The following is a 21237-nucleotide window of genomic DNA, read 5'->3' as shown; positions in this document are numbered from 1 at the left end:
TTTCCTTTCATTTTGAAGTGGAGAAGCTGGAGCTGAGTCATTAAGGGCTTGACCCTGGACCCCACAGCCGTTTCTCCACAGAGCACAAAGCAGAGTGATGGTCCCAGGGATCCCACACAGCTCTAAGCTGGGAGTACTCACTGCTGGGCCACTAGTGACTCCCATTTTCTGTCCTGGCTGACCCTGGCTATTGAAGAAGATCTGAGTCCTACAGAAGGATGGCAAGGAGAAAAACAAGACACAGAACGGGACAGAAAAGAATAGAAAGCTGACTTAGATGAATTTTGTGATGCCAATGAGTCCTACTGCTGTTACCACCCCTTTTTCCACCACACCCTTCAGAGCAGTTATAGAACCACAAGCAACCCAGAAATAGCAAAAAAGTAACATCAGCTAGGAAGGCTTAAGGACTCCCAAGGGAGTTGATGGCGAAAGTAGAAAGATCTCAAATCAGAGTCTGTGAACTGATCCTCTGCAGGCTTCCTGTTTTTAGATACTCTGTGTTGGGGTCACATGATAGTTTACTGGGTTATTAATTGGTTTCTTCTTTTTATTGCTGTAAAAGAAGGATATTTTTTTCCTACATTTCCCCCTCCTTTACTGGAGAGGCTGAGTGCAAATGATATGAGCAAAGTCACTAGTTTTCTCCTAAATCTTATGAGCCCCGCCTCCCACAGTAGTTTCACTTCTCAGTTTAATCCGGTCTGAGTTAACTTCCTGACCCAGGAAGTGGCAGCTACAGAGGGGACTAGCAGCGAATATGTAAGTGTCTGAGCAGTGAAGGTTATGGAAAAGGTCCAGGCTAAGTAGTTTTCTCAGTGGATATGTGAGTGTGTACTGGTGGCAGGTGGGGTGGGGAATATATTTCCTGATAGCAGGGCCCCTCCAACTCTGAAAATGGTCAGGACTTTCTTTGTTTTACAGCTCTCACCTCTTTCCTGCTCTTTCTTTCACCAGACTTTACACCAAATCTCAGAAGATTCAGAACTTAGATGAGTGGGGCCCAGGACAGGAACCCTGGAGCCTTGGAAGGAGGGGAGCCCTATCTCCCCAGAAGTGCAGTGACCCCAGCAGAGAGGGGCCTGGTGTATCACTGGAGGAAATCGCCCGCCAAGGAATACACGTCTTCAGAAGAAATTCTGTGTGGCTTCAAGAGACTGATCTGATTGTGAGAGGAAAACAGCCTACCTGGTAACTGTAGTTAAATTACTGTTTCTTATTCTAGGCACTCTTCAAACTTCCTCCTGACTCTGCCTCTGTCCTAGAGGAGCTCCCAGGAGTAGGGGTGTGGGGGCGGGCAGGGGGAGGGATGGGGGGTGCAGGGAGAGTCCAGCTAGGTTCTCAGAAGAGGCAGGCTTTTTCGCTCCTGGTCACTCCTCTGTTGCCTATCCCTGGCCTCCCCCATCTTCTTTCTGCCTTCCCTACCTCCTTGGGTCTGCAAACTCTTTATGTTGCAATCACTCTGAACATGTCTCTTGAGATAGGTCCTGTCCTGGAGAAGAGATATTAATAGTAAACTCCCTAGCTCTGCAGGAGCTCTGATCCCATAGAAATAACTGCTCCTCAGTACCAAACCCTCTGCTCTGCAGCCTTCTTCCAATTCTTATTCCCTCAGGTTAGGGAGAGGGCAAAAAAAGGATAAACTAGTTCTTCTGGTTGTTCTGGTTGCCTTGATTGCTTCCATTATCCTCCTGGTTGGGTCTCTAGCAAGACGTTATTAGCCAGGGAAGTCCCACTTAGGCACCCCTCTCTCTCTGCAGGAGAGAGAAGTATTCACTATTCTTCTTTCTCTTTCTTTTGCCTATTATACCTCTGCTCCTGAAAGCAAACAACAACAACAACAACAACAAAACACAAACAAAAAACAACCGACCTTATTAACTAGTGTTGGTTGTTAATAAGGTTTGTGGGGGGATGGGGGGATTGAGGTGGAGTCAAATTTGATTGTCATGATGGTGTAGGAGCCAAGGGAACACTTCCCCTTTGCCTTCTGAAGTTCACTGAAAAATCAACTCACAAAAGACAGGCTAATTGGAGAAAAGGCATACAAATTTATTAACAAGTACATGGGCTAGAATCACAGAGTGATTACCCCCTCTGCCAATGGGGGTAGATACTTATATAGCCTTATTTATAAATACCTATGTATAAATACGTAAGTATAAATATGTATGCATATATTTATATATGTATAAATATGTATGTATACTGTATAAATATGTATGTATAACATATTTATACATGTATACATATTTATTTCAGAGGGGAAGGGTGATATCAGGAGAATATAGGTAATTCTGTTGAGGGGCAGTAAATGATTACTAGGGAGAATAAATGAATATTTGGGAGGATGAATGAATGGAGGAACAGAGTTTAACTTGTAAATGGTTCTCTTTGGAAAATGAATGAGCCTGAGAGACAGACATTATTTTGTGAAAGTGTCTGATTAGGTCTGGTTACATTCTTAGTCCTCTTTTCTTCAATACAAAATGAGATAATAGGGGTTGGAAGGAAAAACAATCTTTCTTCTTGTCTAGTCTGACTGGTCTTTATGTAGATAGGGGAAAAGTTTCTTCCAGCATCTGCTGATCTCTAAGGGCCTTTAATTCAAAATACTCATTATACCAGGGAGTCACATATTGGGGTGAAGCTCCCCGTACTCCTTCAATGGAATCTGTCACAGATCACCCAATTGCATAAATGTTACTACCAATTACAAAGAGTAATTTTGGTACCAATTATTCTTTTTTTTTTTTTAAGACAGATTCTCGCTCTTTCACCCAGGCTGGAGTGCAGTGGTATAATCTGGGCTCACTGCAACCTCCCCCTCTGGAACTCAAGTCATTCTCCTTCCTCAGCCTCCTGAGCAGCTGGGATTACAGGTGTGCACCACCACGCCTAGCTAACTTTTTGTATTTTTAGTAGAGATGAGGTTTTGCCATGTTGGTCAGGCTGGTCTCAAACTCCTGACCTCAGGTGATCTGCCCCCCTTGGCTTCCCAAAGTGCTGGGATTACAGGCGTGAGCAACCGTGCTGGCCTGGTAACAATTATTCTTGAAGTTAACTAGAATAGGAAAGAGTTTCACACTCCTTGAGTTCTCTCTTTTAAAGCTTTTGTGAGGAAGCCTGCATTGCTTCTCCCAGCACTTGGTCCCAGGTAACTTTCTGTGATATTGAGGCTGTTATGTAACCACTAGTCACATGCAACTATTAAGCAATTGAAATGTGCCAAGTGGAACAGAAAAGCTGAATTTTTTTCATTTTAATTGTTATTAAGTTAAATTTAAATTCCTACTCATGATAGTGGCTACTCTATTAGCTACACAGCTAGACATTTATGTATCCTCTAAATTCCAATGCATTTCTTCTTTCCAGAGAGAAGACTTTAGCTGGACATGGTGGCACATGCCTGTAGTCCCAGCCACTCTGCCAGGGTGAGGCAGGAGGATTGTTTGAACCCAGCAGGTCGAGGCTGCAGTGAGCTGTGGTCATGCAACTGCACTCCACTACAGCCTGGGCAAGAGAGCGAGAACTTGCCTTATAAGAATAAGAAAAAGAGGCTGGGCACGGTGGCTCATGCCTGTAATCCCGGCAGTTTGGGAGGCTGAGGCGGGTGGATCACAAGGTCAAGAGATTGAGACCATCCTGGCCAACCAACATAGTGAAACCCCATCTCTACTAAAAATACGAAAATTAGCTGGGCGTAGTGGCGCTCACCTGTAGACCCAGCTACTACTCGGGAGGCTGAGGCAGGAGAATCGCTTGAACCCGCGAGGCGGAGGTGCAGTGAGCCGAGATCGCGCCAGTGCACTCCAGCCTGGGCGACAGAGTGAGACTCTGTCTCACTAAAAAAAAAAAAAAAAAAAAATTAGAAGACTGAGAAAAGAAAAATAATTTAGAGCAGTCTGAGCTATGTGAGGTATGCAAAATTTATTAGGACAAGTGAGACAGGAGTATGGGTCTTCAGTTAAGACCCCATATTTAAAAGCGTTTTGTTCCTGACTGGCTGTCTCATCTATTACCTACATATTCCTGAGATTTGTAATACAAAGAACAATGTATAGCCAGTAAAAAGCTTATGCTATTTTAATGTAAATTCTTGGTAAACAACTTTAAAACTGCTTTTTTTCCTTTAAACAAGCACTTGTAACTGCTTGCTAATGAGGGCAACTTGAAACTCTGCACCTGGGTTGCAGTTCTCAAACGTGGCCCAAACAACCTCAGCCTCAGCTTCTTCCTTTTAGGTCCTCTTTTCTTCAATACAAAATGAGATAATAGAGGTTGGAAGGAAAACCTTCAAGACCTATGGAAGTCAGTTGCAGCCAGCTCATCACATAGAGGTGCAGGTGAGGTGTATTTTCATCGCGGTGGAAAATTCTGGCTGCTTCATCTCCATCTCTAGAGCCAATATTGGAGCTTTTCAATAAAAGCTATGGCCTCAACCACCAGCACCAAGAAGATGATGGAGGAAGCCACCTGCTCCATCTGCCTGAGCCTGATGACGAACCCAGTAAGCATCAACTGTGGACACAGCTATTGCCACTTGTGTATAACAGACTTCTTTAAAAACCCAAGCCCAAAGCAACTGAGGCAGGAGACATTCTGCTGTCCCCAGTGTCGGGCTCCATTTCACATGGATAGCCTCCGACCCAACAAGCAGCTGGGAAGCCTCATTGAAGCCCTCAAAGAGACAGATCAAGGAATGTCATGTGAGGAACACGGAGAGCAGCTCCACCTGTTCTGCGAAGATGAGGGGCAGCTCATCTGCTGGCGCTGTGAGCGGGCACCACAGCACAAAGGGCACACCACAGCTCTTGTTGAAGACATATGCCAGGGCTACAAGGTGAGTGTGTGGGCCAGGGGGCCTTGGTAAGTACCAAGTCTTATCCTGCTCCCCAGGAGCTGAGATGATTTAACCTGAAACCTAACATTATGACTTGGAAATACAGCCTTCATCATGTCATTCTTCTGAAAAATAGTTTATGATGATTTCTTGCTAAATTATCTAGACTGTCCATCCTGACCTTCAATGGGATGGTTGGACTCTTATCTCTATCCATTTGTGTTATGATGAATTTCTCTTTGCTTTAGAACAGGTTGTTCTCAAACCAAACACCCGCATTTTTTCTTGTTTCACACCATGAATATCATTTGAAAAACCACAATATGTAAAGCCATGCAGTAGGGCCTGAAAACAGGGAAGAAAGACCCATCACCTTTTAGGTATCTAGTCTAGTAAAGAAAACAAACCATCAAAAATGTCTGCCTGGAGGTCCCTGGTTTTGGTGGTGGGGAGGGACATTTAGGGTAGAGAGTGGTTCATCTTAGAAGTAACTCCTGAAGGACACATAAAAATTGAACACCTATTGGTGGATTTTCATTTGGGGAATGAAGGGTCAGTGACATTGAAAATATCACTCTGGTACCTCTACTTTTTTTTTTTTTTTTTTTGAGATAAGGTCTTGCTCTGTATCCCAGGTTGGAGTACAATGGCGCAGTCTCGGCTCACTGCAGCCTCAACCTCCTGGGGCTCAAGCAATCCTCCCACCTCAGCCTCCGAAGTAGCTAGGACTACAGGGATGCCCCACCATAGCTGGATAATTTTTTTAGTTTTTGTAGAGACATGGTCTGCCTTTCTTGCTTATACTGGCCTCAAACCCCTGGTCTCCCTCCCATCTCAGCCTCCCTAAACACTGGGATTAGAGGCATGAACCGCTGTGCCCAGCTACTCTGGCATGTCTATAATAAAAGGAATACCAAGGAGTAAAATTCAAACTATCCGTATAAGAAATGGAGGAGAGGGCAGATTTTAAGCAAGATTCAGGAAGAAGAGTCAAAGATTTGGAAATGCTTGGTTGTGGAAGGTGAAGCAGAGGGAGAGGTTTTGTGTACCATCCAGATTTCTTGCCAGAAAGCATATTAAGGAAGGTGGGACTTTGCTGTTGGCAGCATGGAGGAATGGGCATAGTCCTGATGTTCTTTTTCCTTCTCTGTCCTGCCTGCATTTGAGGAAAATGTTGTCCCCAGTGTCAGGCTCCTTATTCTGTCCTCCATGAGGCAGAGGTGGTCTTGTATGAAGGCTCTAAGTCTTTCTAAGGACATGTCAATCCTGACCACCACTCAGCTCATGGCAGCTCTTCCTTAAACTCCATGGAGCAGCTAATAACTGCGATGATGATATTCCCGTTTGAATTACTTTTCCACCAAGTAGTAAGAAACGGATTCAGCTTATGTTGAAGTTGAATTTGGTCACTTAATAGATGGGCAATTTTGGGCATGTTATTTAATGTCTTGACACCTTGGTTTCTCCATCTGTAAATGGGGATAATAGCAGTGTCCTCCCTCCCTAAAACACATACACAGGAGGTGGTTATAAGCTTTGAGGACATTAAAATATAGAATGCATAGAATAGCACTTGGCATATAGCAAAGACAATGTCATCTTTTGCTAAAACAGTTACATAGAGCCCTTTCCTGAGAACGCTTGAGAATTAATGAGTATACTTGTTGGGTTTACAGGGGACAGGAGACAATTCTTTTAGCATTGACTAAAATTAGCAATTTGGGTCAGCTTCAAATCACTTTTTTTTTTTTTTTTGAGACGGAGTCTCGCTCTGTCACCCAGGCTGGAGTGCAGTGGTGCGATCTCGGCTCACTGCAAGCTCCGCCTCCCGGGTTCACGCTATTCTCCTGCCTCAGCCTCTCTGAGTAGCTGGGACTACAGGCGCCCGCCACCACGCCCGGCTAATTTTTTTGTATTTTTAGTAAAGACGGGGTTTCACCGTGGTCTCCATCTCCTGACCTCGTGATCCGCCCGCCTTGGCCTCCCAAAATGCTGGGATTACAAGAGTGAGCCACCGTGCCCGGCCTTTCAAATCACTTTCAATAGAAATATGAGAAACTGTTTTGAAGAATAAGCTAAAAGCTTGACATGAATACTGAATCATTTTAAATTGGATTCATGATACCATTGTTCAAAAGATACCAGAATTCCCCTCTTCCATGAACTGTTTCTAATAACCAGCTGGCATCCTGATTTTTCCTGACTCATAAGACACAAAATTTCATGTGTGCCAAACACTGGTATTGGTTTTGCTTGGTTCAGCATGTTATTTTACAAAATCTTTTAGATGATGATTACCTTGTTCTATGTACAACTTTTTCCTGGCAGGACTATAGTGGTGGATGTAGTTCAGGCTCTAGGTCAGCAGATGAGGTTGCAATTGTTGCTCCACCACCTGGCAGTCATAGCCCTTTGGGCAAGTTATTTTACCCCTTTCTTAGTCTCATTTTCTACAGCACAAAAATGATGTTTAAAATCCTACCAACTATTCAGAGTTGCCAAGGGGATCAGTATGTTCCTGCACATATAGCGTTTAGCATGCTCTCTAGCAAAAAACGATGAAGACTCAATAAATATTCACTATTATTCAAATATATCTTAGAAGATTGGAATTCCCCCTAGGTACCTCTTGAAGAGTCAAATTGAATAGGCTTCACTTATCAAATTTTTCCTTCAGGAAAAGCTCCAGAAAGCTGTGACAAAATTGAGGCAACTTGAAGACAGATGTACGGAGCAGAAGCTGTCCACAGCAATACGAATAACTAAATGGAAAGTAAGAATCTGACTTCATTGATCTCAAGCTATTTTCCATTCTAGAACTTAGGCATAGGGGATGATTGAGGAAAAGCACAATGAGGATTTATTCTCACTAAACCAGATCGAAAAATGAAACCCAAGGAAGAAACCATTATTTGTATTTATACCCCTGGTTCCAGGTTTACATCCATGAGTATTTAGCACCAACTCCTTCCATCTTTAAACCGTAGTTGGCTGGGATTCCTGATACTTCAGTCAGAAGAAGCAGAATTAGTATGCCTATTTACATAGAAAAAGCACTGACTGGGTCTCAAACTTTAAATACCTCAAAATAAACCTGGTTTGCAAGCCTCAACTCATTACCCTGGCACTTTTACCACCGTGGAGCATCTGGCTGTCAGCTTTACAGGTACAGAAACCAATCTTTGTGAACACTTAGAAAACAGGATCACTCCAGATTGAAATTCACACTACTCAAGCTCATGAGGCTGATGAAAGAAATATACTTTACTTATTTATTTATTTTTAAATTATTATTATTTTTTGAGATGGAGTCTTGCTGGAGTGTAGTGGTGCGATCTCAGCTCGCTGCAACGTCCACCTCCCGGGTTCAAGCAATTCCCCTGTGTCAGCCTCCTGAGTAGCTGGGATTACAGGCATGCGCTACCATGCCTGGCTAATTTTTTGTATTTTAGTAGAGATGAGGTTTCACCATGTTGGCCAGGATGATCTCGATCTCCTGACCTCGTTATTCACCCACCTCAGCCTCCCAAAGTGCTGGGATTACAGGCGTGAGCCACTGCACCTGGCCTATACTTGATTTATAAGCACATCATAAGTAATGCAACAACCTACACACTTGCAACTACAAACTTTCAGACTATTTCTGTGGCTGACTAACCTCCACATTATCAGAGCCACATTCTTTTATGGAAATATTAGGTTCGTGCAAAAGTAATTGCGGTTTTTGCCATTAAAGCAAAGGCAAAAACCACAATTACTCTTGCACCAACCTTTATATTTATATGACTCACTAGCTTGCAGTAAAATCCCACAAACTGATTACCAATTTTCTCTCTTTCAGGAGTCCTTTCTAACCTCTACCCTGATCTTTGTGGATGTTGCTCTTGAGCTCCTGAGTACACTCTTACTTCCCCCATTTCTAGGATCTTGGGCAATGGGGAAGACCTTGATTGTAACTAACATATATGAAAACCCGTCTATAAGAGTTAAAGCTGCACCTGTCTCCTACACAAAAATTCCACCTCATCCTAAGTCAAAGACCCTTCTTCTACAACATAGTCATCAAAACACTGTATGAATTTATTTTTATTTTTTAATTTTTATTTTTCTAAGAGTTTGAAGACTGCAATCCGAGAACATAGATTCAAGTTGCCCTGAATACACACTCCCACTGCATTAATTTAGACAGCACTAATGGAAATTGCAACTTTACATCTCCTCAGATGAGAGTTTCACTTGATTTCTGTCAGTCTTACACATAGGAATGCTTAAGACGACCCTAGGGTAGTAGAACAATATTTCACAGTTAACCATAATAAATGCCTGCCACACTCAGAGGTCCCCCTGCCAAGAATTATGGACCCTCTTAACCAGCCTGGTTGTCTTAAAATCCAGTCTGGGTGATGTTCATTATAAGCTTTTACTTCAAGAAAATCGCTCCAACTCAGAAATCTAACTTCTTAAATCATAAGTAAAAACTTCTTTTTATCCTTGTAACTGATAAAATGTTTGAACTTGGCCCTAGTTTCACAATTAAATTATCTAGCACTCCTAACCCAGCTTTCTCCTGTGTCTTGGCTGAGGAACAAGAAAATTAATTGGGTGACTATAAGGAATCTGAGACAACCTCTTTCACATCTGAGTGCCTGCCTCCCACACACGACTCTGCAGCAGGAAACTGGGGACATTCTTCCAGCTTCAGTGACTCATGAGAAAATAATGTCCCAGTGGCTGATGGTGTGTGTGTGTGTGTGTTTGTGTGAAAATATATATAACACTTAAGCATTTAACCACTTTTAAGTATACAGTTCAGTAGAATTAAGTGCTTTTACATTGTTACATTGTTGTGCAACCATCACCATTCCCATCTCCAAACTGCAACTCAGTTTCATCTTTCACCTTCTAAACTGAAACTTACTACCCATTAAACAGTAACTGTCCATTTTCTGGTCTTGCCAACACCTTGTAACCACTATTTTACTTTCTGTCTCTATGAACTTAACTATTCTAGATGCCTTGTATAAGCAAAGTCTTACAATATTTGCCCTTTCGTTGCTGGCTTATTTTGCTTGAATGTCTTCAAGGCTTATCATGTAGTAGCGTGTGTCAGACTTTCATTCTTGTTTATCCATTCATCCATAGATGGACATTTGGTTTACTTCTACCTTTTGACCATACTTTCTTGACTCCAGGAGAAGGTACAGATTCAGAGACAAAAAATCCAGTCTGACTTTAAGAATCTCCAGCGTTTCCTACATGAGGAAGAGAAGTCTTATCTCTGGAGGCTGGAGAAAGAAGAACAACAGACTCTGAGTAGACTGAGGGACTATGAGGCTGGTCTGGCGCTGAAGAGCAATGAACTCAAGAGCCATATCCTGGAACTGGAGGAAAAATGTCAGGGCTCAGCCCAGAAATTGCTGCAGGTGAGGCTGTGTACTTGGAGTAGGGAAAAAAGGTTTGTTATTGTGCTATTAAAGGAGAATGGTAAGGAAGCATGGGAAGACAAAGTAATGTTTCTTTTAGATGTACATCAGTGTCATCAGGCTTGCCTTCACTAATCTATAGGGTGCCTTTATGTCAATTAGAAAAATAAACTTCTGAGGGAACATAGCTTGGCCAAATGAAACCACAGGATAACATTCACCACTGTTTGCCTCCTTGGCCCATGTGCAGAGAACCCTGGTTGTTGACTCTCTCCTGAAATACTCCACTAGGTGACTGATGGGTGATGAAGTGGGGCACCCAAAATGAGTGATAACCTTTTCCCTGATTTGCTTGTAGAACCCTTGCTCCAGAGCTGTTATGGTACAATCTACAGCTTTATCTGTAGGAAGATAAACATCTGGAGCCATTAATTCTGGTTCTAACTAACAGGATTGGTGACTATACTGTAAGGTTGAGTGTATAGCATGATTGCTTTACCACTGTGTGATACCTGCCACCACCATCTTAGTGGCCCAGTCTCAGGGCTGTGCACAGATTCACCACTTAGGACCTTTATGGTAAGTGTTCTCTAATCTGGGCTCACTGTGAAGGAAATCCAATCACCAGAAGCTGTCTTGACAGAGGGAGCGTGGACAAAGCTCCTGGCCCTCAGACTTCAGCAAGGATGAGAATAGATGCAAATGTTGATAAACATCCTGCCATGCTGAATCTCCCAGAAGCTGGTAGGAATTATTCCATCTGAGTATCCGTCAATATCTAAGACTGGTGGGAATTACTTTGTTTGAGTATCCATCAATATCTAAGACTGGGGTAACTCTACTTCTTTGGGTAGAGCAAAGAAGAATAGCCCTGCATGACAAGCCCCATGAAATACCAGTGTTCCCATGCTCACTTTTTCTTTTTGTTTCTTTATAGAATGTGAATGACACTTTGAGCAGGTAAGTCCCGTGTGAATGCAGGAGGGGAAGGGTGTGTGTATGTAGAACTGAATGGAATGCACCTCTGAAGAAATCTCTGGCCTCTGCTTATTCTAGGAGTTGGGCTGTGAAGCTGGAAACATCGGAGGCTGTCTCCTTGGAACTTCATACTATGTGCAATGTTTCCAAGCTTTACTTCGATGTGAAGAAAATGTTAAGGAGTCATCAAGGTATGTGCACTAAAGAATTCCTGAATACTGTGGATGGAAGGTGCCTTAATGCAGTAACCAAGTTTACCACCTGTCCCTTGGCAGGCTCACAGCCAGAGAGGTTGTTTAGTTAATTTCAGTAGAGCTTTCATACTTTCTCTAGTTAGTAGGATTCACTGCTTAGTGAATGTGATGAGCATTGCATTCTGGTTATCTGCACAAACCTTTCAAATTCTTATTCTTTCACTTACTAGCCATGTTACTCCAAGTGACTTGGTTTCCCCCTCTGAAAAATGAAAATATTAACAGCTCCTACTTCATTGAGTTGTCATCAAAATTAAATGCATCAACATGTACAAAGTGCTTAGCACTGTGACTGACACATGATCATAATACCACATAATGGTATTAGAGCTGATCATAGTGTTTATTATTAATAGATCAGCCGACTCTTAGAATAATGCAAGAAAGGTAGGTGAGTATGATAGCCTATCATTCACATATTTTAGGAACTTGACTTAGATAACACAGATGATAAATGTTACAACCAATTTACAGATTCTGAAATGTTAGAACCATTTACTGAGTTTCCTGCTCCCTTGATTTTTTAAATCAGTGCTGACTATACTGTCACAAATTTGTATCCATAAGTACAAAATCAAAAAAATCCCTGAAAATGGAAAGTTTTATCATGATTCATTTGGCTGCAAAAATCTGGCCTAACCTGAAATGATTTGGTGGTTATACTAGTTATCTATTAGTACAAATTACCATAATTTAGAACCTTAATACAACACCCACATATTATCTCAATTTTTGTGGTTCGGGAATCTGGGCACAGCTTAGTTGGGCCTGCTTCTTAGGGTCTGACAAGGCTGCAATTAAGGTGTTGGTCAGGCTGTGTTCTTACCTGGAGGCTAGGCTAAGGAAGAATCCACTTCCAAGCTCACTGAGGTAGCAGGCAGAATTTCTTTCCTGGTGGTTGCAGGACTTTGGGCCCTGGTTATTTCTGGCTGTTGGCTGGAGGTTGCCTACAGCTTCTACAGGCCACCCCTCAGCTCTTTGCACACGGCCTCTAACATGGCCAGTTATTTCTTCAGAGAGAGCTCAGGAGACAGACTCTTTAGAGAAAATCTGCTAGCAAGATGGAGTCCTACATAATGAAACGTAATCATAGAAATTATATACCATCATCTTTGCCATATCCTATTGGTCAGAAGCAATTCATAAGCCCTGCTCACACTCAAAGACAAGGAATTTTATGAGGGTGTGAACACCAAGAGGCAGGAATCATAGAAGGCCACCCTTGAGTCTGTCTTCCACAGTGGCTAACCCTGAACTGCACTGAGATGAGACTATTTAAAAGTCTTTATTTATCCCACTTAATTTGAATAAATGTTTTCCTAAAGATGTATTGATCAATTTGATTACAGGGCTCTGCCTTAGGCTGTGATGGGGTTGAACTTTAGAGTATATGCATTTTTTTTGCCTTTATAACTTCTAAACTAATTGGAATGGCAAAGCCCATTTTGTTCCAGGGATTTCAGATAAGGAATTATAGACCTGTGTTCCCCTCACATACACAATAACAAAACCCAAAAGCACTCTGTATTTCATCCTATACAGATGACAGGAAAGAAGAACAAGACTTTGTGTAAGTTTTGCTGGGATTTCACTGAGTTAATTTGCTTACTCTCATCTTTTGCAGAAGGAATCATAATATGGTTCAAGTGAAACTATTTCTTTCTTTCTTTTTTTTTTTTTTTTTTTTTTTTTGAGACAGAGTCTGGCTCTGTTGCCCAGGCTGGAGTGCAGTGGTGCAATCTCGGCTCACTGCAAGCTCCGCCTTCCAGGTCAAGTGAAACTATTTCTTAAATGGGCCTATATTTTAACTAAATATTTCTCCCCTCTTAAACACTGTTTATTAAAATTTTTCTTTTAAAAAAATTTTTTTTTGAGATGGAGTCTCGCTCTGTTGCCCAGGCTGGCTTGAGTGGTGCAATCTCGGCTCACTGCAGCCTCTGCCTCCCGGGTTCCAGTGCCTCAGCCTCCCGGGTAGCTGGGATTACAGGTACGTACCACCACACCTGGCTGATTTTTGTATTTTTAGTAGAGATGGGGTTTCACAGTGTTGGCCAGTCTGGTCTCAAACTCCTGACCTCAGGTGATCTGCCCGCCTCGGCCTCCCAAAGTGCTAGGATTACAAGTGTTAGCCACTGTGTCCAGCCTAAAATTTCTCTTATTACAAAAGTGATATGAATAAATTTTATTTTTAAATGTATGTTTATCTATTTTATTTTACATTGCCTTCAAGCAGATGCAACAAATAAATTTTAATCAATCAAACAATATAAAGGATATAAAGAGAAAGTTCAAGGTTTCTCCTACCCCTCTCCAATCTGACTTCTCTAGGTAGGGTGACCTATATCTTTCCCTAAGTTTGTACAAACTTGTAACATATATACATTGTCTATGTTACTCATTTTGTGTCTAATATTCCGTAAGTATATAATAAATATATGTAACCATATCCCTACTGATGGAGCTTCAGGCTGTTTCTAGAACTTAGTTATTACAATGTTGCTACAATAGCTTTCTAGTCCATGCACCCTTATATCCTGGTGCTTTCATTTCTTTTGGGAACATACCCCAAACTGGGATTGCTGAGGTTGTTGTTAATCTTAATGTATGGTACCATATTACTTGATTCAAAGTTGTAACATACACTCCTACCAGCACCAGGAATAATGACTCACATATACTGAGCACTCTAGTCTGTGACAGATTAGAAAAGCTTTACTTTTCTTGGTTCAGTCCTCTCTATATGGGGCATTTTTGCTTTATAGATGAGGAAATATGACACAGAGCGGTTAAGTGAGTGTTCTAGGATCTCATAACTAGAAGGTAGTCATAGAAGGGGTCTAGAGTCTAGAAACCACTCTCTTACCATTTTGCAATGTGGCAGAAAATGCAAAGTTGTTATTTACTTATCTCTTTTAGACAGGGTCTCACTCTGTCACCCAGGCTGGAGTGCAATGGCCCCATCATGGCTCCCTGCAGCCTTAAATTCCTGGGCTTAAGCAATCCTCCCACGTCAGCTTCCCCAGTAGCTGGGACCACAGGCAAGCACCACCACGTCTGGCTAATCTAAAAAAAATTTTTTTGTAGAAACAATATTTCTTTATTTTGTCCTGGCTGGTCTTGAACTCCTGGGCTCAAGTAGTCCTCTCACCTCGGCCTCCCAAAGTGTTGGGATTACAGGCATGAACCACTATCTCTGGCCTGAAATGTATTTAATCCATTGCCTTGTGGACTGGGCATTGAGGTTGTGTGTAGTTGGGTTTTTTTGTTGTTGTTGCTGTTGCAAACAATACTACTGTGAACATTCTTATCCATGCTCCCTTGTGTCTCGTGAATGTTTCCTCCAGGGAGATACCTTGAGTGACATGCTGGTGTGAGGGATGCATATCATAATTTTACCAGATACTACAGATCTTGAAATTGTTCCAATTCTACCCCACCAGCAATATAAGAGCTCTCACTCCTCCAAAACTCCCTGAGTCTTTACTTATATAATTTATTATTTTGACAGTCTTACGGATTTAAAATGGTACCTAATTGTGTACTTAATTTGTGCTTTTCTGATTTCACTAGTGAGATTGAGATTCTTTTTTTTTTTTTTTTTGAGACAGAGTCTTGCTCTGTCGCCCAGGCTGGAGTGCAGTGGCGCAATCTCGGCTCACTGCAAGCTCCGCCTCCCGGGTTCACGCCATTCTCCTGCCTCAGCCTCTCTGAGTAGCTGGGACTACAGGCGCCCGCCACCACGCCCGGCTAATTTTTTGTATTTTTTAGTAGAGACGGGGTTTCACCGTGGTCTCGATCTCCTGACCTCGTGATCCACCCGCCTCGGCCTCCCAAAGTGCTGGGATTACAAGCGTGAGCCACCGCGCCCGGCCCTGAGATTCTTTTTGTACGTCTATTAGCCCTTCAGTCTTCTGTGATTTACCCATGATTTACTGTGGTTTAATAATTTTTATTGGGTTCTTTTCCTTACTCATTTATGGGAACTTATTATAGCTGGTATCTTCTGGCATGTAGATGACATTTTGCATTTTTATCCTATTTTTTGATAAATAGGGTTTCAAAATTAAGTAGACACATTTTCCTTCAAGGTCTGTGTCTTTTATTTCCAAAGGGCTTAGTCATCAGTGGGCAGTGAATTTTATCACCTAATTAATTTTATTAGCCCCATGTGCTATGCCTGTAGTTCCAGCTATTGGGGAGACTAGGGCAGGAGGATCTCCTGAGCCCAGGAGTTCAAGGCTGCGGTAAGCTATGATCATGCCACTGTACCCAGCCTGGGCAACAGAGCTAGACCCTGTCTCTTAAAGGAGGAGGCCAGGTACAGTGGCTCATGCCTGTAATCCCAGCACATTGGGAGGCCGAGGCAGGAGGATCACTTGAGGGCAGGAGTTCGAGACCAGCCTGGCCAACACAGTGAAACCCCATGTCTACTAAAAACACAAAAATTAGCCAGGCGTGGTGGTGTGCAACTGCAGCCCTAGCTACTCTGGAGGCTTAGGCAGAATTGCTTGAACCCAGAAGGCAGAGGTTGCAGTGAGCCGAGATTGTGCCACTGCACTCCAGCTTGAGCGACAGAGTAAGACTCCATCTCAAAAAAAAAAGGAGATGAAGGAGGAGGAGGAAGAGAAAGAGGTGGGGGAGGGGAAGGAAGAAGAAGAAGAAGAAAAGGACAAAAAATTTAGCTGTTATCTATGCTCTGATAGCATTATAATGATGATGAAGATAATTGCTAGGTTGGTGAGAGAAGGCTATATACGCACCAGAACTCTCCACGTACACAGCAAGTTCATATATTTTGTTAAGTATGTCTCATTGGAGACCTTCTTTTCCCGTAACTATGACCAGTGCTCTACCAGCTCAGTCAACAACAACATTGCATGTTGGCTCCATATCTGGACTCTTGGTCCAATTGGTAATGAAAACATCCCATCAGTGTCTTCATAATATATATATACACACACACATATATATAGTATTCTCTCCCAGTGTCTTCATAATATATATATACATACACACATATATAGTATTCTCTCTATACATATTTATTTATATATCTATATCTATATCCTCCCACCTCAGTTCTCGCTCTGTCTCCCAGGCTGGGTGGTGCAGTAGTGCGATTATGGCTCAACCAATGAGAAGATCAATGGCGATCCTCTCATTTCAGCCTCCTCGGTAGCTGGGACTACAGGCATGGGCCACCACATCTGGCTGATTTTTATATTTTTTTGAGACAGCATCTCTATATACTACAGATATATATAGTATCCTCTCTCTAATATGGATAGAGGATACTATGTCTGTATCTGTATCTATCTATCTATAGAGAAGGAATACCATATATCTAATAAGATGTAATCTACATTATATATAAAAGTCAAGCATTGATTGGTACATATAATATATACATTGATTACTGTGTGTGTATGTGTGTGTGTGTTTATACATTTTCTTTTTCGAGACAGGCTCTCACTCTGCTGCCCAAGCCGAGTGGTACAGTGGTGGGATCATGGGTCGACCACCTGAGCTAAAGTGATCTTCTCACCTCAGCCTCCCCAGCTGCTGGGACTACAGGAACAGGCCACCATACCTGGCTAATTTTTAATTTTTTTTTGAGACAGAGTCTCCCTTTGCCACCCAGGCTGGAGTGCAGTGGTGCAATCTCGACTCACTGCAGTCTCCACCTCCCAGGCTCAAATGATCCTCTCACCTCAGCCTCCCGAGTAGCTGGGACTATTGGTGTGTACCACAATGCCCGGATAATTTTTCATATTTTTTGTAGAGATAGAATTTGGCCATATTGACCAGGCTGGTCTCAAACTCTTATACTCAAGTGATTCACCCGCCTCAGCCTCCCAACGTGCTGGGATTACAGGTGTGAGCCACTGTGCCTGGCCTGATTATTGTACACATTTTTGATGTAATGTATTACGTATGTCATATATGACAATATAGATGAATATATTAAAGATTGGGTTTTCATTTATATATTGTAAAATACATATACTATACATATATAATATGTAGAACATATAATGCTATACATATTATATATGTTAACATATATAATACATACACATATAATATGTATAGTTGCATATATAAAATTTGGTTTGTTATATTATTTTGTGCAGGAGTTCTATATCTATGTCTATAAGCGGGTGCCATAATTTTCTATTCTTTGGAGGATTTGTTATGAGATTGGCATTACTCATGCCTTGACTTCTAAATTTCCTATAAAACTGACAAGATCCATTTTTGCTTGATAAAGATGCATGTTTTATTATCTGTCGGTAAAATTTAAAGTAGTGATTTCATTTCTTTAATGTTAGGTCTGCCCGTGCTTTGTTTTTTGAATGAGTTTTACTCAGAAATATTTTTTCTAGGAAGTATTATCAGTGCTTTCAATTTTATTAGTAGCATAAGATTTATTATAAAGTTCTGTAATATTTAAAAAGTTTCTGTATTCATTCCATTTGTGCCTTCTGTCTTACTTTGATAAATCTCATTAGAGGTATGTCTATTTTATTAAATTTTTTTAAAAGAAGCTACTTTTTTTTGTTTTTTCTCTTTATTGCATTCTTGTTTTCTTTAACTTCACTGTTATATTGTTTAATATCTACTTTTTCTTTTTAAAAAATTATATTTGGCTTTCTATGTTCTTTTTAAAATTTAAATTAGATGCTTGGGTCATTAATGTTCAGCTTTTTAATTTTTCTAAGATAAGCATTTAAAGCCTACAAATTTTCCTTAAAATTCTGCTTTAGCTTCATTGTATATTTTTATAAATAACATTTGATTATTGTTCCATTCTATACATCTTCTAATGATTTATTAGTAGTTTACATTTCCTAATATTTAGAATCTTTTTAGTCATCTTTTTATTATAATCTTATATTGAGGCTAGAGAAAATGATCAGTGTAATACAGATTTATTGAAATTTGTTCAGACTGTTTTCTGCCTAGTATTTACTCTCATACTAATGCTTATGGAACATTATCTGAGGGGAAAGAGAAGAGCTTACAATTAAAAGTCATGGGACTAGGTATGTGTCATGAAACCTGGGTCTTCCAATAACAAGCTAAGACATTAGCTGAGTCATTTTCCCTCTCTGATTCTCAATGTTGGTGGTTATTCAGTAGAGAAGGGAAAAGGTATCTTTCTGCTCAACTGTCTCATGATTCCTGGAAGTCCTGCATGGGAGAAGAACTTTGGACAGGATGGTAACCATATTAACAGGTTAGTTCTGTACCTTGGCATCCTTGAATAATTAAGACAAAGATGATGTTGATGATATCATTATTATTACATGTTGTTAGAAGAGCTGAAACAGGACTGGCTTGTCTGTCATAATGTAAAAGAGTCTTGGAAGATGTTCAGGGTCCAGGGTCCAAAACTCCTTGTGGCGTTTGGAACACCAAGCTCTGTGTCAAAAGGTGGAAGGCTGCCCTGCTACACCACAAATCTAAGCCTAGGGCATAAAACCCCTGGTGACTTGGATGGCACCCAGGGCTCAGGGCATAAAACCCCTCATAGCCTCTGGAAAGTGCACAGACTTGTTGGTTCCTTGCTTCTTACTCATAAACATGTCCTCTATTATCTCAAGCAGCAGAGTATATTCTATATGTCAAAGAAAATGCTAAACCGTCACAGCTACGCTTAATGCACCACTACCTTTCTACCCCCATGTCCTCACGCCCTCACCTGTTTACCCTCACGTCCTCACCACCTGCTTCTTTGTTTGATCACCAATAAATAGTGTGGCCTCCCAGAGCTTAGGGCCTTCGCAGCCTCCAATCTAGCCCCCTGGACCCACTTTATGCACTCTTAACTTGTCTTTTCTCATTCCTTTGACCCCGCTGGACTTTGTAGCCCCCACGGCCTGGCCTGGTGTTGGGCCTGATCACCCCAACAACTACCACTTATTAGGTGGTTACCATGTACCAGGAATTTTACCAAGCATTAAGGAAACATAAGCTTGTTCAATCCTACCCACCATTCTCTGCAACAAATATGGTAATTTCCACTTTATAGTTAACAAACTGAGGCTCAGAGAATTAAATGAATTGCCTAAGCTCACTCAGTTTATAAGAAACAATACTTGGGTTTGAACACAGGCTGTTTGTATTGAAGATAACTTGTAGCTGGGCATGGTGGCTCACACCTGTGTAATCCCAGCACTTTGGGAGGCCGAGGCGGGTGGATCACTTGAGGTCAGGAGTTTGAGACCAGCCTGGCCAACATGGCGAAACCCCATCTCTACAGAAAATTTTAAAAAATTAGCCAGTTGTGGTGGTGCGCACCTGTAGTCCCAGCTACTCAGGAGGCTGAGGCAGGAGAATTGCCTGAATCCAGGAGGTGGAGGTTGCAGTGAGTTGAGATAGTGCCAGTGCCCTCCAGCCTGGGTGACAGAGCAACACTCCATCTCAAAAAAAATAAAATAAAATAACTTGTGTTCTTTACAGCAACAAAATTATTTTTGTTTGTTTTGTTTTGTTTTGCAGTTAGTGTGACTCTGGATCCAGACACAGCTCATCATGAACTAACTCTCTCTGAGGATCGGAGACAAGTGACTCGTGGATACACCCAGGAGAATCAGGACATGTCTTCCAGGAGATTTACTGCCTTCCCCTGCGTCTTGGGTTTTGAAGGCTTCACCTCAGGAAGACGTTACTTTGAAGTGGATGTTGGCGAAGGAACCGGGTGGGATTTAGGAGTTTGTATGGAAAACGTGCAGAGGGGCACTGGCATGAAGCAAGAGCCTCAGTCTGGATTCTGGACCCTCAGGCTGTGCAAAAAGAAAGGCTATGTAGCACTTACTTCTCCCCCAACTTCCCTTCATCTGCATGAGCAGCCCCTGCTTGTGGGAGTTTTTCTGGACTATGAGGCCGGAGTTGTATCCTTTTATAACGGGACTACTGGCTGCCACATCTTTACTTTCCCGAAGGCTTCCTTCTCTGATACTCTCCGGCCCTATTTCCAGGTTTATCAATATTCTCCTTTGTTTCTGCCTCCCCCAGATAACTAAGGAAAAGAGCAGAAGCTCCTTGGTTTAACCAGCACAGAGAAAATAATATAAATCCCATAAGGGCAGACGTTTGGTCTGTTCTCTTCGCTGTCATTTCCTTAGTACTTAGACTAGTGCTGGGATTTTAGTGGATATATAATTGATTTATGTTGAATATATGGACTTAGCAACTAAAAATACCACAGATGGTTAACTTGGACTGGGGCAAAGCAAGATAATAGTGATGATCGTATGTTGCTGTCTCCATCAGTCTTTAATGGGTCAGGGCTTTGATTTCCAAGGGTCTTCAGGTGATGAGTAGGGGTACCCACAGTCAGAAGGTCTGCGTTCTCCTAGTTTGTTTGCTGCCATTTGAACTCATGTGGGGAATGAAAGAAAGCTGCAATTATCCGCCAACTGCATTTAAAACAAAACAGAAAAATCAAAATAACATTGACTCTTCCAACCATTGACATGTTGTTTAATAATCTAAGTGGCAGTCCTGGAGGCTACCGGACTTACCGAGTTCTACCTGAGAAACAGCCAAGCAAAGTGTGACAGAAGGGTTAAGACTGGCTTACAATGAGATGCTTCAAATGAAAAGGGAATTATGAGTAAAATTGAACTTTGATGGAGGATTCAGTTCTGGAAAAGAAGTTGGTATTTTCCAGTCTGCTAGGACCAATTACCTTGAAATATTTTAAAATCTCAGTAAATAGTTATTGCTGAAA

At 41.7% G+C, this 21237-nt stretch overlaps 1 protein-coding gene across 6 annotated transcripts; it reads left to right on the top strand.

The window, feature by feature from the left end:
- Nucleotides 1-56: 56 nt before the first annotated feature.
- TRIM38 (tripartite motif containing 38) lies at nucleotides 57-21237 on the top strand. Of its 6 annotated transcripts, none has more exons than XM_055263321.2 (8): nucleotides 57-762; nucleotides 958-1191; nucleotides 4245-4843; nucleotides 7521-7616; nucleotides 10036-10266; nucleotides 11204-11226; nucleotides 11323-11435; nucleotides 20004-21237. In XM_055263321.2, exons 3-8 carry the CDS (start codon nucleotides 4433-4435, stop codon nucleotides 20525-20527), a joined length of 1398 nt encoding a protein of 465 aa, XP_055119296.2. In that variant the 5' UTR covers nucleotides 57-762; nucleotides 958-1191; nucleotides 4245-4432; the 3' UTR covers nucleotides 20528-21237. The 6 variants fall into 6 exon arrangements, with proteins under 6 accessions (XP_055119296.2, XP_055119299.2, XP_055119297.2 ...); XM_055263324.2 differs by having other exon boundaries at nucleotides 663-762; nucleotides 4231-4843; XM_055263322.2 differs by having other exon boundaries at nucleotides 663-762; nucleotides 3376-4843.

The sequence above is a fragment of the Symphalangus syndactylus genome, chromosome 23 (genome assembly GCF_028878055.3).
Source record: "Symphalangus syndactylus isolate Jambi chromosome 23, NHGRI_mSymSyn1-v2.1_pri, whole genome shotgun sequence".
In the NCBI taxonomy this organism is placed as follows: Eukaryota; Metazoa; Chordata; class Mammalia; order Primates; family Hylobatidae; genus Symphalangus; species Symphalangus syndactylus.
The sequence above is the reverse complement of the archived record's forward strand: the minus strand, read 5'-3'. Positions and strand labels throughout refer to the sequence as shown.

What these genes read in the sequence shown, in the direction of transcription:
- TRIM38 (XM_055263321.2), top strand. Translation starts at nt 4,433, where the DNA reads ATGGCCTCAACCACCAGCACCAAGAAGATGATGGAGGAAGCCACCTGC. An exon ending in ACATATGCCAGGGCTACAAG is followed by an intron (nt 4,844 to 7,520) that starts GTGAGTGTGTGG and finishes TTTTTCCTTCAG; the next exon opens with GAAAAGCTCCAGAAAGCTGT. An exon ending in CAGCCCAGAAATTGCTGCAG is followed by an intron (nt 10,267 to 11,203) that starts GTGAGGCTGTGT and finishes GTTTCTTTATAG; the next exon opens with AATGTGAATGACACTTTGAG.